Source organism: Sprattus sprattus (genome assembly GCF_963457725.1).
Source record: "Sprattus sprattus genome assembly, chromosome: 15".
Taxonomy (NCBI): domain Eukaryota; kingdom Metazoa; phylum Chordata; class Actinopteri; order Clupeiformes; family Clupeidae; genus Sprattus; species Sprattus sprattus.
The window spans coordinates 17,762,355-17,778,100 of record NC_137913.1 but is presented as its reverse complement, the minus strand read 5'-3'; the positions used below and the strand labels follow the sequence as shown (position 1 = coordinate 17,778,100).

General features: G+C 42.9%; 1 protein-coding gene across 1 annotated transcript in view; it reads right to left on the bottom strand.

Annotated features, from left to right (window-relative positions):
- The window catches only part of cacna1ba (calcium channel, voltage-dependent, N type, alpha 1B subunit, a), a gene marked incomplete at both ends in the record, with an annotated part of 87,870 nt that overhangs the window by 10,859 nt on the left and 61,265 nt on the right, over nt 1-15,746 (bottom strand). The window contains 14 exons of the mRNA XM_080852612.1: nt 999-1,095; nt 1,511-1,638; nt 1,971-2,121; nt 3,691-3,782; nt 4,407-4,472; nt 4,626-4,742; nt 6,171-6,254; nt 6,405-6,515; nt 6,788-6,952; nt 8,351-8,552; nt 10,340-10,477; nt 10,723-10,883; nt 11,319-11,415; nt 14,230-14,250. Coding sequence (XP_080708738.1) covers nt 999-1,095; nt 1,511-1,638; nt 1,971-2,121; nt 3,691-3,782; nt 4,407-4,472; nt 4,626-4,742; nt 6,171-6,254; nt 6,405-6,515; nt 6,788-6,952; nt 8,351-8,552; nt 10,340-10,477; nt 10,723-10,883; nt 11,319-11,415; nt 14,230-14,250 — 1,630 coding nt within the window. The remainder of the gene's footprint in view (nt 1-998; nt 1,096-1,510; nt 1,639-1,970; nt 2,122-3,690; nt 3,783-4,406; nt 4,473-4,625; nt 4,743-6,170; nt 6,255-6,404; nt 6,516-6,787; nt 6,953-8,350; nt 8,553-10,339; nt 10,478-10,722; nt 10,884-11,318; nt 11,416-14,229; nt 14,251-15,746) is intronic.

Genomic DNA, 15,746 nt, shown 5'->3' with positions numbered 1-15,746 from the left:
ACGGGGAACATTGCGGGGCACAGAGATTGGCCGAAAAGTAAGCCAATGGGAGGACAGATCGAGCAGATGGGGTTTGGGGAGAAGAAGGCTACCTTGTAGGCGATTCTGGGCGGGCATTTCTTCCCCAAACCTAATGGTGGGGACATGTGGAGCAGCATCTCATACATATCGCGGTACTTGATACGGCCGCTTCACAGAGCAGAGAACCGAAAACCAAATAGAAGAAGGATGGGAGTTAGAGACACAGAGGAGAAATGACAGAAAGAAAAAAAAAAAAAAAGAAACAGAAATCTTTTGTTATTGAGATTTCCAAGAGACATGGATGTGGATGCCATCCCTGCCCCCCGGGGTGGGCCGGGTGCGGAGATGGATCTGAGGGGCCAGGACTGGGCCCAGGACAGGGCCCAGGAGAGGCATGGGGTCCTAGGAGAGGAGTTGAGGCTGGAGGGGAGGGGTTCATGGGGTGAGAGTTGGTGAGGTGTGAGTGGAGAATGGCGCGAATAATGGCTGCATTGTACTGGAGATGTCTGCTTCTGCATGCTGAGAGACATCGAGGGGATTCTGAACATAGTCTGTAAAAACAGAGGTTTCAAGGCCAGCCTTCTGAACCGATTTCACTCCCTGGCTTTCACTCCTCTGTTCTTTAGCTTTCTTTATATCTTTGTAGAATATATATCTTTTAAATCTAAATGCGTGATTCTGTTCGCTCTTTTTTAAATAAATTGCAGAGGGATGTGGCGATCGTCAAAAGAGACTCCCATACAAGGAGCAACTTGAAGCTCAGCTGAGACGGGCCTCAGACTCGAAGTGTTATTCTCGGTCAGAAAGCGGCCTTGAAATCTTTGTTTCCATTCCCGCATCCGTAACCAAAGCCAGTCAGTCTGGTAGGGCAAGTGCTTGTGTGTAGGCGAGTCATAAAGTGCACAGCCATTCATTCAGGTCACTGGGCACTGCCACGCAGAGCCCGAGAGTGGTCGAAGTCGCTGGGGTTTGCAAACCTTGTATGCTACCCTATTAGGGCAGTTCTTCCCTAAGCCAAGGGGAGGTGAGATAATTCGCAACAAATTGTACATATCCTTATAGGAAATCCGTCCGCTGCGGAAAAGAACAAGGAGATATAACACAGGCTTAACGACAGGGGTAGCAGAACAGTCAGTAGAGTTAGAGGACCGACTTGACACTAACAGGAGCCCTCTCAGACTCAGATTCCTCTTTAAAAAAATTGCAGCCATGTTAGCTTTCAGCAGGAGAACTGTAATCTGTGTGTCTGTATCTCAGGGGTTGCTATGCTATAGCTCACCCTTCACGACATCAGTTTTATTTATTTTTTTTGCTGAAGAGGGAACAGTTTTAAATCACTGAGTAAAGGCTGTAGGCTACTTGTAGGGTGACTCCGGCCCTAGCTCCCACTCCAACCAAGATGAATTCTCCTCTCTCTGGCAGATTTGTCAAAATACATAAAGTAAGGAGCGCTACCAATCTTCCCTTAGGTGTGGTGGCTGAAACATACCAGGCGGCCGGGTCGTACTCAGCCCAAACCCGAATGAACTCATCAAGGTGATGGGGCCCCAGGATGGAGGAGTCTCTGGTGAGGTACTCAAAATTATCCATGATGACTGCCACAAATAAATTCAGCATCTGCAACAGAGGATCATAACAGTTTATTAAAAAGTCACAATATACATTTGGTTTATCATAAATATACTTCAGGCTAGCAAATAATTAAAATATAAACCCTCCTGATACACTGAAAAATATCTCTAGCTTATATCGACTATTTTAAATAATTACATGTTCTAAGATTTCAAACAACATTCCTCAATTGCATTCCTCATCCAAAGATTGCTTAAAAATCCTGACTGAAGGATGTTCTACCGTAGATTATCTCTTAATCACTGTCTTTATAAGGCATTCATCAGCAAAAAACACTCCTGTCTGGTAAATCCTCTGAAGTCAGTTAAAGCACTGACCAAGAAAGAGCAGAGGAAGATGAAGGAGACGAAGTAGAAGTAGGCGAAGTCGCTGCCGCACTCCTTGCCGACATTGCCTGACCTCTCATCGCAGGCGCGGTGACTCAAACAGGACAACATGATCTCATGCCAGGCCTCACCTGTGGCACTCCTAAAGGCAGTAAAGAGAGAGAGGGAAAGAGAGAGTGAGAGAGAGAAAGAAAGCAAGACACAGAATGGGGGAGCAATTAAGCACTGATAACTCACCCACCACACACACACACACACACACACACACACACACACATACACATACACATACACACACACACACATACATGCCCAAACGCCACACACACGCAAAATAATTTTAATTCTGATGATTGCCCCTGATCTTGTCCTCAACTCCAGAAGATAAGCAGAGGAGCTCAATGCAATTCCCTCCTAAGGAGGCAGCTGAGAGAATCATTAAAATATGGAAATGAAATCCACTCCTTCAGAGATGGAGTGTCATCCTCCAGGTGGCACTTTCAAAGTGAGCGCTAGCGCTGCTCTGCACCGTACCTCCATCCGGAGGTTGCCTGGCACAGTGGAACCATCAACAAGAGTGTGTAAGCTTGTCAGAACAAAGGCGGTGCTGCGGCTGGTTGAAAGGATCGAGCACACACACAGAGTGCTCGAACATGGCTCCTCAGAGTTACTCAGAGTATGTGTGTGTGTGACTGTGTGTGTGTGTGTGTGTGTGTGTGTGTGTGTGTGACTGTGTGTGTGTGTGTGTGTGTGTGTGTGTGTGTGTGTGTGTGTGTGTGTGTGTGTGTGTGTGTATGTGTGTGTGTATGTGTGTGTGTGTGTGTGTGTGTGTGTCTGTGTGTGTCTGTGTGTGTGTGTGTCTGTGTGTGTCTGTGTGTGTGTCTGTGTGTGTGACTGTGTGTGTGTGTGTGTGAGAGAGAGAGAGAGAGAGAGAGAGTGCAGAGGATGTTTTCTAACTGCTGGATGGCACAGTTACTGGAGAAGACAGCCTTGCAGCAGTGCCAATTAACGGCCCACCATCCAAGACCTCAGCCTGTGGGCAAAGCAGGATGGCACGATTATGGCAGCATCTAGCCCTACAGCTGAGCAGATGAACACCCCCTCACCCCCGACCACCCACCCACGCCCACCCACCCACGCCCCTTACCGAGAACTCTGCCCACATCTTGACTGGAGGAACAGAAGGGAGGCAATCAGGAAACTCTTGGAACCCTCACATTTTCCTGCCATTAGCTCTCAATTAGCAACACACTGCTGACCAGATGCAGAAATGCCCCAGAGAGGGACAGATATGGCAAATGATCTGCCCTGCGTGTGAAGGACTTTTCACGCCTTTGGGATACCATCCAACCACTGAGGTTTCTGAGCTCAAGTTCAAGCCATGAGAGATGAAAGGAAACAGAGTAGGGAAGCCAAAAATAAGCATACTCGTGGCAAATACTATGAATGCAGCTAGCGTGGAAAAATGGTATACATTTCACCTAATGAGACTTGCCTCACCACAACAACGCTGTTCCTCTTCCAAGTTCCATTAATTTCTTCCCAACCCCTTCTTAACCATTTGGGACTTTAATCATATTAAAACGGGATCTTAGTAGTTGCTTTTAAAGAGGACTTAGCCCCCAGGATGTGACTTAGTGCTTTGTGACGATGACAATGCCGAAAGTGCCTCGGCACATAAAGAAATAAACTAAATAAGATTTGGACTTACCTGAAGAGGAGCATCAGAGCCTGCAGGAAGGTGCGGAAGTTGTTATGGTGGTTGATAGCGGTGTCCTCATTGAGGTCAATGTTCCCAAACACCTGTGATTATAGAATACGCACAGCTAACATGGTAAAGAAGGAAGCACAGTCGTAATTTCTATTAACTGATTGGTACATTGTATAAAGTGTGGACTATGAAATTGAAAACGCTTCTACACCTATGAAAACTGCTCACTTCTAAAGGCACCTTGAAAAAAAATACCATTAGCTATATTATTCCATTATACAGTTTACTTCACCTGATTCTTTTAATACCGGCCAACACCAAATGAACAATATATTATATTATTTTCATTTAAACAAAGATCATGTGTAATAATGTGATTTCCTTTGAAGGAAGGGCTAAAAGAAATTATCTAACCAAATGTGGAGCACCTAGGCAGTCTATCTGCATGCTCTTTAATGGAAGGCTTTGTGGTAAAGTGGTAAGCAGAGAGCTTTCCAATAAAACTGTATCCTACAGGCTTCAAGCAATGGCACCTTCCTGCCAAACACTCTGCACACTTCAGGGCAGAGTCTCAGTTGGGTGAAGCAGTGAATTCAGGCTCTCACTGCATCCAACTTCTCAGAATTGTAATGTTACCTCCAATTCAGTGTAAGGGCACGCAAGTAGTGTTTGTTTCTTACACCACAGTAGCTGTGGTTAGCCTAGCCGCTACCAACCTGCATTCCAATGATGGCGTAGATGAAGAACAGCATGGCGATCAGAAGGCAAACATAAGGCAGCGCCTGTCGGTGAGATGGGGCAGGTTTAAGTTCAAACACAGTGTCTCCTTCATGCTGCGCTTTATCACAACTGGCACAGTGCACTACCATGTCTAATTACTCATACACAGTCAATATTAATAATTTATGGAGCAGGGCTGGTCTCTCTGCCAGTACCTTAAAAGACTGCACAAATGTCCAGAGCAGGATGCGGATGGTGTAGCCCTGCCGGAGCAGCTTAATGAGACGCGCCGCCCTAAAGAGCCTCAGAAAGCTCAGGTTCAACAGACGGTCCTGTGGGCCCACGCACACGCGCACACACACACACACACACACACACACACACACACACACACACACACACACACACACACACACACACACACACACACACACACACACACACACACACACACACACACACACACACACACACACACACACACACACACACACACACACACACACACACACACACGCACACACACACACACACACACATATAAGGTCAAGCATGCCCACATACAAATGACGTGCACATTTAGCCAAGGACAAACCAAGTTTTTTTTTTTTTAACATACTTAGTACATTGTTCACCATTCATTGAAACACACAAGTCTGAATAGCTTGCCTGTGATCTGGTTGGACTTTGAGAACAGGGGAATGAGACAGACTTTGCTTTGTTTTGTCTACGCTCTACTGTCAGGCGTGCATTGCTGAGGTGTTGTTTATACTAAATGCATTCCTTACCCCTTGCTGTGCAGCCTCTTTTATTTTGTGCTACAGTTTATCCAGCTTCATTTAACCTTATTTTAACTTGTGTGGAAGATGAAAGAGTATGTTTTGAGTAGTTTGGACTGCATGATGCATGATGCATGATGCATGATGTCACGATCAGTAATCTTTTGAATTAAAGACACAAACCTGTCTGATTCCCCTTCACCCATCCACTAGCAGCACAGAAGACAAAGAGCAGAGGCACAAGAAGGAAAGCGCTTACCGTGGTCTACAAGTGCCGTAGTTTAGTCATGGCAAGCACCAGCCAAGAGTGAGTGTGGACAATTGGCCAGTGAAGCAACACATTTGAGAGGGACAGAGAGGAAAAACACACAAACAAACACACACAACCATAGACACAAAGACATGTCAAACACAGGAAGAACAAGAGATAGGATCACATGTAAAGGAAGCCACAAGCACGTACAGTATGATACATCAAGACCACCCCTGCACAGTCATAGAATATCAGTACACACAGTGTACCTCCACAGTGACAACATCAGACAACAAGAACAACAACATAGACACACTATTTCCACACAAGTTATTGCCCAGCTATTGTCCTTAAGCTGTGCTAAACTGTACAACTACAGAAGTATGGTACCTTTGAAAAACTAAATGTGACTTTAAGTTTTAATCAATCTTCATCAGATTGTGCTTCTTTACCCCAGCCAGTACATCTGGTCTGGCTGAAGTTAAAACTGTGCTGGCTGTGTTCACCTTCCCTCCCTCCCTTGTACTGGAGAGGGCCCAACTTCTCTCCAAAGTGAGAGCCATTTATCCTGTCGGTGGGCCTGGCCTGATCAACCTGCCCTTGGCTGACATCTGCCTCACTTCCCGCCCGGCTTCAACTGCTTTTTTTAAGGTTCTTGTCTGTCAGGTGTGGCTGACAGCTATCTCAATACAACAGGGGGGCCACAGACACTCGAGTTCCTTACTTACGTTGATTTCGGTGACCAGGATGTCAGTGATGCTGCCAATGACAGTCACAAAGTCAAAGACATTCCAGGCATCCTTCAGGTAATTCTGCAACAATGGTGGAGTATGAAAGTCGACAACCAAAGAATATTAGTATAGAACAAAATGTATGAAAACGATTTGTTTTCGTAACTCGTATAATTGTTTGTTTCTTAGCAAGGCATGCAATGCACTCATTGTGACAAATGATAAACTCACCAAAGGACCAAAGGCAATAATCTTGAGGATGCACTCAAGGGTGAAGAGGGCAGTGAAGAGGATGTTCAGGTACTTGAGCATGGCCTCATAAAAGTCTGGTGCTCCATGAAACTGTTGAATAGCCCAGGGTGATATTTAAACACTGTTTATATCATATATACTCTTTACATTCTAAAACATCTTGTAAGAGTCAACTCATTGCAATTAGAGGCTCCTCTTAGAGGAGCTCATCATGATGTCAAAAACAGTTTGAAGTCTAAAGTGTGCACATTCACACTGTCAACATGTATGGCTAAACATTCATATCTGACAAATTAGTCTATATGATTCCTAAAGACTATGAGTACATTTAAATAGATTGAATTGAACACAAGCCAACTGACCTTCATCATGAGTACCACAGTGTTGACTGCGATCATGATCATGATTGAGTACTCGAAGGGGGGCGAAACCACAAACCTCCACATCTTATACTGAAAGGACTTCTGGTTCTGGGGCATGTAGCGTGTCAGCGGCTTTGCATTGATGGCAAAGTCAATACAAGCTCTCTGGAAAGATCATAAACATAGGCAAAACCAGGTCATAATAAAATACTAAATAATAAAACATTTGTCTACACAGGATGATGTTATGTCTAGATTTTTATGAACAGAAAAAAACAACTATTTTCCTCATCGAACTGATAGATTTAAAAAATTTTGCTTTCTCTAACACAGCATTGACACGCTGGTTTTCACTTCTCACATACTGCTGCCATTGTAAAGGTGACAAGCAAAGGTCAGGACTGACATTTCTCCTTTTTTGTTTGTTATAAAATAGCCAGCCCTCCAACCACCAAAGAGAAGAAAATGGATGAATAAACAATAGAAGCATGATTCTAATGATCGTATTTTCCTTGAGAATATTTGAGTCCTCTATGACAGATATAGCCTCTCAGAGGTTTTCCTTGTCTTGCAACAGTTGGACAGTCACGTTAGGCGAGCATATGGACAGGGGAGATTAATTTTTCGCTGGCTCAACAGGCCCACGATGATTGCCTAATGGGGTCCCCCGTGGATACGAAAAGTGAACGTCTCACTGGCTCTGTTTCCGTGGGGAGGGTGTGGCATGTGTGTGTGTGTGTGTGTGTGTGTGTGTGTGTGTGTGTGTGTGTGTGTGTGTGTGTGTGTGTGTGTGTGTGTGTGTCTGTGTCTGTGTGTCTGTGTATGAGGTGGCAAGCACGGTCACACTCCTGGAAATGAATCCTCTACCTGTCAGCACTGCTCACCTGGACTCCTGCATCTGTTTCCATGGCAGGCTCCACTGCCAGCAACTGGCACATAACTGAGCACCACAAGGAGCCCATACAACATTAAGGTGTGTGTAGGAACATGTAGCACATGGTGGCACATGTGTGAGCATGTGTTTAAATGAATGAATGCCCCAACCATCAATGTTGCTCAGAATATATTTGGTTTATATTATTAAAAATATATTTGGTTTATATATATTGTTAACTAAGGATCCATTCTCAGATATGGAACTGTTCCATCCATATTAGCATGTTCAATTTATTGTCCACATATTGTACAAATACCTGCTGTAAGGTTTTTATATGTACCTTGCCAAATGAATCTCTCTACATTGAATACATTGCAAATGAACACATTCCCAACACATCCCGAGTTATGACATTACCAAGCTCAGGTCCAAATGACTGTGCTCTTGCTTTGATTTAATGATCGTTTATATACATTACATAGCATAATGTATCTTGCACTGGCTAATTAGAGTTATTGTTATGAACAGGAGTACTGATACTGAGAAATTATAACTGATTACTGCCAGTATGACTGAGTCAGCATTCCTTTATATACCTGCAATGTTTTCTGTGTAAAAGTGCCTGTGTGTGTGTTTATGTGCATGCATGTGTGTGTGTGTGTTTATGTGCATGCATGTGTGTTTACCTCGTTCTTCTCCAAACTGCACTCTGACAAAGCTTTGTCACCCTGTTCCTGGAAGGTGATGATGATCAAGGCCACAAAGATGTTGACAAAGAAAAAGGGGAACACGACAAAGTAGACCACGTAAAAGATGGCCATCTCAATCCTGAAGCCTGGATTGGGGCCCTCATCCTCAAATGTGGCATCCACTGAGTGCTTCAAGACCCTGTGGGATGAAATGTTTTAACACGGACCACGGACAGACCTTACCTGGTGATGAATGGGTCTTCATATTCAAACACATATTGTACTAAACTCGTCACTAAAAATGTGGCTTTACAATACAACTCCATAATAAAATTAAACCACAGTATGACTTATATTGATACCTCATCACATATTTAAAAAAAAAACTTAAATAGAAGTGGAAATATAAAGCAATAGTAGAGCAGAGACAAAGGAGCCTGTATCTACCCTTTGGACTGATTTATGAGTATGATTCAGCACTGGAGATTAAAAACTCCATTTCCATAGTCAGTATGAGGACAGAGTTCTAACCGCAGCAAATCCAGTCCACTCAACCCTCCAGGTTATAAAGGGAGAGTTAAATGTACTTGCAGTTTATTTTTAATCTTAAAAATGGTCTTTAATTTACTTATAGACCATCCCGTCCATCACTTTAACATATCATGCATGGATGAAATATTTAATGACAAACTTAATTTGAAGATTCTATCTGGAGGGTTTGGGGGGGGGGGGGGTCTTAAAAAGTGAAGCAAGTATGCACAGGGGTGAGAAATTGCATTGGCTGAATTCTCTGGTACGCTGACCTGACAAGCTTGCACATTTGGCTTAAATAAGATTTACATTATAAATCAAAGCCAACTACCCAACCTACAGCACATCCCCAGAGCTCCCTGCTCCAAATCTAGACCCAGTACATGGGTAGTGGGGACATATCACCCCAATCAAAAAATATCCATGTCCTGCTGGACTACAGTTTATTATTTTGTTAAAAATGCCAACTTCACCCCCACTTGTCATTAATACTATTGACTGTAAAAGCTGGGGTAGCCTATGTAGAGTAAAATAACATGCTCAACTGAACAGGGTCAATAGTTAATCTGACAGACCTTTGAGACAAAAGTCACTCCTTAAGATGCTCTACAGTATTTGTAAATATACTTCATATATAAGAGTTCAGCTATCCAATGTTTGCCCTTAGATCTGGGCAGCATCAGTGCACTGCTCGAAGGCTGTTCATAGACTATATTGCCTTCATACTTGTGCCTGCTCACAAGAAAGCTTTAAAATAGTTATAACTTATTTGCTTTGATTAGGTGACAAAGTTGAAAATTCAGATTTCTCCACATCATTACGGAACTTCAGGATTATCTAATCTTAGACACTTCACACGCTTGAAGTAATGGGGTAATTATATGTGAACCATTTCTTCAACTCAGAAGTGTCATTCACCATTCCTCAATTTCTTGTGCATTTCTGTTTAGGGTATTTGGCTTCCCATCATGGTATGAATCCATAAGTACTGCCATTCATCATGACACTGTCTGGACCGGGTGTCTCTACTACACATGGCCAGCCAATGCCTCTGGACCAGCACTTCAAAGAGCATAGCATCAAAAACATCAGAAGACATTGAACTCTGATAGCTGGAGCATGAGAGGACCTTGATGAGGTATTTATGAGGTGAGATTAGTCCACTGAGCCAGGGAACAAAATAACATCCATGTCATTAGACTCTAACTTTATCTACACCTCTATTTCTTTTCTTTATACCAATAATGAAGAATGCTTCACATGACATGCTCTTCAGAAAATGTAGTTATAGTTGCAACTAGAATGGTTTAATCCGATAAAAATCAACAAAAAAGTAAACACACAGTAATCCCTAAAAGGTGCTGGTAATTCACATTACTACTCGGCAGAATGAATGAATGACCCATTTTATTTACAAAAGCAGTTATTTGAGAGCAAGGTGAAGCTGTGACTCACGTGGGCCAACCCTCCCCTGTGGACACGGTGAAGAGCGTGAGGAAGGCCCAGAGGACGTTATCGTAATGAAACTCATACTTCCTCCACTCCCGAGGCTGGGCAGAGACCTCATCCTGATCATAGTCCAAAAACTGGCCCCTGATCAACAAGAAAACGACCAAGAGGACACTGAGCAAAGATACCATGAAGCACATTTAAAGTTTATGTAACTAAATCTCATTTGCAAGACTCGCTGAGGCACTCAGAATAGTTATCTGCAGCCGCAGAAAAGAATCTGAGATTCCGTCAATTTCCAAGCCAGTACTATGGAGTCCCTACAGGGGGCACCGTTGTTGTGGTATTGGCCAGCATGTGGCAATCACTGTCATCTGTTTCACTTTTACCTGCAGTCCTTCTCCAGGCCTTTAGACTCATCCGTGCAGTAGAAGAACTTGCCCTTGAAGAGTTGCACAGCGATGACGGCGAAGATGAACATGAAGAGGATGTAGACGATAAGAATGTTCAGCACGTTCTTGAGGGAGTTCACCACACAGTCGAACACAGCCTGAGGCCCCACACACAAGAGACAAACACACAAAAACACACAAGCAGTCTTAAAGTTATTGACTCAGACGTTCACTTGTGGCTTATATTTTTGTGGTTGATTAAACCAATACTGATGAATGAAAGCTTTCTTTGGGAAGACTAAAGCACAGGAAATCCGGTCACAATAAATGTACTGTATAAATTATTAGAGCGCTTTAATGTGTCCCTCAGTTTTCAAAGACTTCTGATCACATGAGGAAACGATCACCCGCTTTCACTCTAAGCTTTCTGTTGAGGTGCAGTAGAGGTGTTTTTGTGTGTGTGTGTGCGTGTGTGTGTGTGTGTGTGTGTGTGTGTGTGTGTGTGTGTGTGTGTGTGTGTGTGTGTGTGTTTGTGTGTGTGTGTGTGTAGGGGGGCTGTTAAATCCATTCAATGTGCGATGATGCAACTTTACCTTGAGCTTAGGGAGGCGTTTGATGGTCTTCAGAGGCCGCAACACTCGCAACACCCTCAAGGATTTAATGGTGCTGATATCCTTCCCTTTGGTGCCTCTATAAAAGCCAAGCAGAGAGTTTCAACATAAAGCCAAATTAGTAATCAAGGATAGTTCTTAGACTTACCAAGGCAGACCAACTACCAGGGCAAGGACTGAGATGACAGATCGTCTACTCAAACTACTAAAAAGGATGATTTAAAAGGAAGACAAATATGTGTGTCAGAAATAAAACCTCACCGGCTGTGAAATCGTAGTGAAATGTTGAAACCATAGGCAAATATGAACTACATGAACAGATATTAAATAATACATGAATATAGTTAATTGGAAAACGTCTCAACCGTTATTGACAAATATCAACAGTTATTCTTTCCCCAAACATTAATAGATTAGTGATCTAATATTGCATGCCTATGATCATTTAGGTGATCAAAACATGTAATCATGGATTGCATGTGCTACTGTAAGTACTGTGCAACAGGCAAACTTTGACACTGTGTCATGCATTAACTATGATAAAATAAAGACCTCAAGAAAACAAGTGTTTACCTTGCTTTAATCTGTGAGGTCTAAATTTGACATGACTAAGTAAGATACCTTTGAAGGTTAAATGTACACATGCAGAACACTCGAGGTGTGGTTAAAACCTATGCAGAACCACACACAACTGATGGTGAAACTCCAGAAGAAAAGAGCACATTTGTTTTCAGGGCTATCAAAATGTAGTAGACAACATTAAGTAAAATTTGCCGTTTAAGAAAGTATGACAGTGATTGGTCATTAGCGCATTTGGCCGGACATAACCAAAAGGAAAATTACAAAGGGTAACAAAACAGAGGGAATGACTGAAGGAAAGACAGACAAAGGGAAGGGGAAATAAAATAACATTACACATAGAGAAAGAATGAAGGACTGAAATATATTGGCATAATATCTTGTTATGATTTAACACTGGATCAAATGCATTGGTAAACCAGACTGATTACTCTATCTGTATATTGTTCTGAGAGCCTGAAAGGCCTCAAAAGAATCCACCGCATATTAAAAACATCTTTCATTAAAATAGGAGATGGGAAACTGTGTTCATGAAACACATGCATAATGTGTCCATATGACGGCTTCTGAAACAGGCTCACATCAAGACATTTTTAGGTGTTTGGTCAGAATTATGTGCTAGCATTGCCTCAGAGAAATCTCTACCCATCAGCTTTATAGCTCGAACACCACAGAAGCAGAAGATAGATGTGTCACACCAGTACTCATTTTTGGTGGTTTTGATACTGATTGTTTTGCTCGTGTTTTGCGTAGGAATACTATTCAGCTAAAGAGAAGAGCTCTTCTCAGGCACTGAGGAGTTGGAACAGACAAGTAGACTGAGGCTTCGTTGGCTTCGTTGGCTCCTGGAGTTTGCACACCCACCATAAACTGATAAATTCACACTTAATGATAAAGACTTCCTGGAAATGACTCTTTGTAAACTGGTTGCATGCATTACTGCAATGTTTCGAAGAAATCCACCACTGGAACCTTACATAACATCTCCTGCTCTGTACTCCTTGTGCTGTGCATAACCACATGAGTATCACTAGTAGTAGTAGTAGTAGTAGTAGTAGTAGTAGCAGTAGTAGTAGTATCACTCAGTTGTCTCTCTCCACGATTCACACATACTTGTCAGTTGATGATTCCATAACTGCTTTGATAAAGAAAGTCAAATAGCCGATCTTTACTACTAGGGAACATTTTGTAGGAATCCCCAAAATTGCATGTCCATCTGATATCATGGCGAGGTTAATCTTTGCACCCTTTCCCTAGGGCTCTCCACCAGCACACGAGCATGCAGTCTCTCATGCTCTGATGCACATTAGTCTAGCATGCGTTCACTCTGGCTAACCTAAAGGGTTAAGCACCAGGAGGAATTTAACAACACCCACACATTCACTGGATATAAATCACACAGGGCATTCTGATAGCTTTCAAAGTCCCTCAACCCTTTCTGAAAAACAGTGTGTTGCTGAAAATTACTGTTTCAGGTTGTAACGAGCTACATTTCCACATACCAAAGCATGAACTCTGTTGCAAATACACAGAGGTAAACACACAATGAGAAAATAATCAAATATTCAGAGAAGCAATAAAGCAAATATGTCGTTGCTCATAAACACTGCACAAAACCCAGTGGAAATATTCACTCTTCCGAATATTTCAAATACCACACAGTTCATGTTTGGTCCATGGGAATATAGCCAGAAATCCTGAAGAGGATGAGTATGGCTCAGTTTGAAAGTCATTAGGGGGTTAATCGAATTATTGGGTAATAACAAGTGGTAGACGAGCATTTTTCACAGCTGTCTTGACATTACAGACGTTTATGTAATTTACAATTTTTAAACTATCCAGTGGGTTGAATTACACAAATCATAAGGTTTGTCAAATTATCAGGACCTCTTCTTTTTCATCTTAGGGCTGGTGTTCATTCCCTAGCTATAAGTGACCCTGTCTGTCTGTATGGGGGGCCTTAGAGCAGGGCACACTTAGCCTTTGCCTGCTCCTACTGCAGAGCTGTGTGAAATGTGAGAGATATGGCATTGATTTAGCCGAACCACCTCATCCATTACAGGATAACTACTCATGAAAATTACCCTGGCGACAGTGAGAGTGAGACAGAAAGAGAGAGAGAAAGACTGAGAGAGCGGTTCCTGTTGAAAGCCATCAGAGTGGCGGAGCTAAGGCCCCTGACATTTCAGCTGAGGAGGTTGAGAGCCATTAAACATGGTCTAATGGGGAAGACGGAGAGGGGTGGGGGAGGAGGGGGAGTAAGGGGTTGACTGTGTTTGAAGAAGGAAGAAAAAAGTGTAGGGGAGGTCCCCACCTGGTCACGCTTTGGTGCGATCTAATGGAGGAGAACAATGGCAAAAAACACAAGACAAGCACAGAGCAACATTACAGCTGCTTCTCGCACACACACACACACACACTCATCAATAGCTTTTCATGAATTAGAAATAAATACATTATCAAGTATGCATTTCAGCATTTATAGGAATTATACTTTGATGACGATGGAAGCATTTTAATGGAATGCTGTTACTGCTGATCTCTCCTAAATCACGGTAGAGTGATGTGGTCATTGCTAAAAATGTCTGAATGTCTGAAAAAAAAGTAAAACCCTCAATAATTCCAGGTGATTTGGGTAACATTCAAAGGTTATTCATAGCTGTTTTTCTGATTTTATACATATTTTTGTAATCCTGCAGCCTGTAAGATTTTTTCCTCACACACACAACTGCAGAAGAGATCAGAGAGGACATCTGACTAAAAAGTGAAATGTCTGAAGGTGGATGGACAAAATCGAATCATCACCCATTCAACACTGCCTTCTTGAGAGGGTGAGTCAACAAGAAAAACCCCTTCAAGACAGAAACAGCACTCGTATGATCTGATTTTCCCGGTACGCTGCTTTGACATGTACGCCGCAGAACCGCACTCAAAGCTTGGCGGTTCGCCAGCCTACGCCTCAAGAAGATCTGATCATAAGACGACTCATCTGAGAGACCCTCTATGCAAACAGTACGTCACGTCAGGGGATGCTGGAAGTGAATATGACCCACGTTGAGACCTGATCACATGCAATGGAATAAAAAGAGAATGACCCAGGAAGTAATCCGAGTCCAGAGTCACAAATGGACACTGAGATGCTCCACTGTTGGTCTACTAGAGCAAGCCGTCAGATCTCCAGGATCCTAATGTAACATTAGCTGAAATTCTATACATGCAATAAGCATTTAGAGCACCAGAATGCAATGAAGAGCCAAATGATATGATCCTAATTGTTTTCTGCAGGGATGCCATTGGTCCCTGTAGATTTGAGAAAACAGGCCCGTTCACATAAGGTGAAATCAGATTTTTCAGTTGCTTATGTTGGCAATCAGAAGCCAATCAAGCACAAGCACTCAGGCTTGCGCCACAGTAACAGCGGTGGGGAATCAGGCAGGTACGTGTGTGTTTGAGTTTGAGGACGAGAGCATGAGTTTGATGGATAATGAAGAATGGAGATGAAAGCGCAGGAGAACATCCCATGCTACAGCACTACCTTATGAGCTGAGCATAGACAGACCTCGCCTCGCTCACAAAAACAAGCAGGAGGTGGAGTGTGTGAGAAAGAAGGCAGAGAGAGAAATAGAGACAAAGAGCAAGACAAAGAGTGAGAGAGAGGGAGAGAGAGAGAGTTAAGCCATTACCCCATGAAGCTCCTTCAAGTGAATCCAGGCACAAGGAAAACAAAGAAGATCTTGCAATCAATTACACAGAAATATGTACATTCAGTGCAGTCAAGAGTCGACACAATCACTGCAATCTTATGAAAACAGAGCGAGGACACAAGGTGTT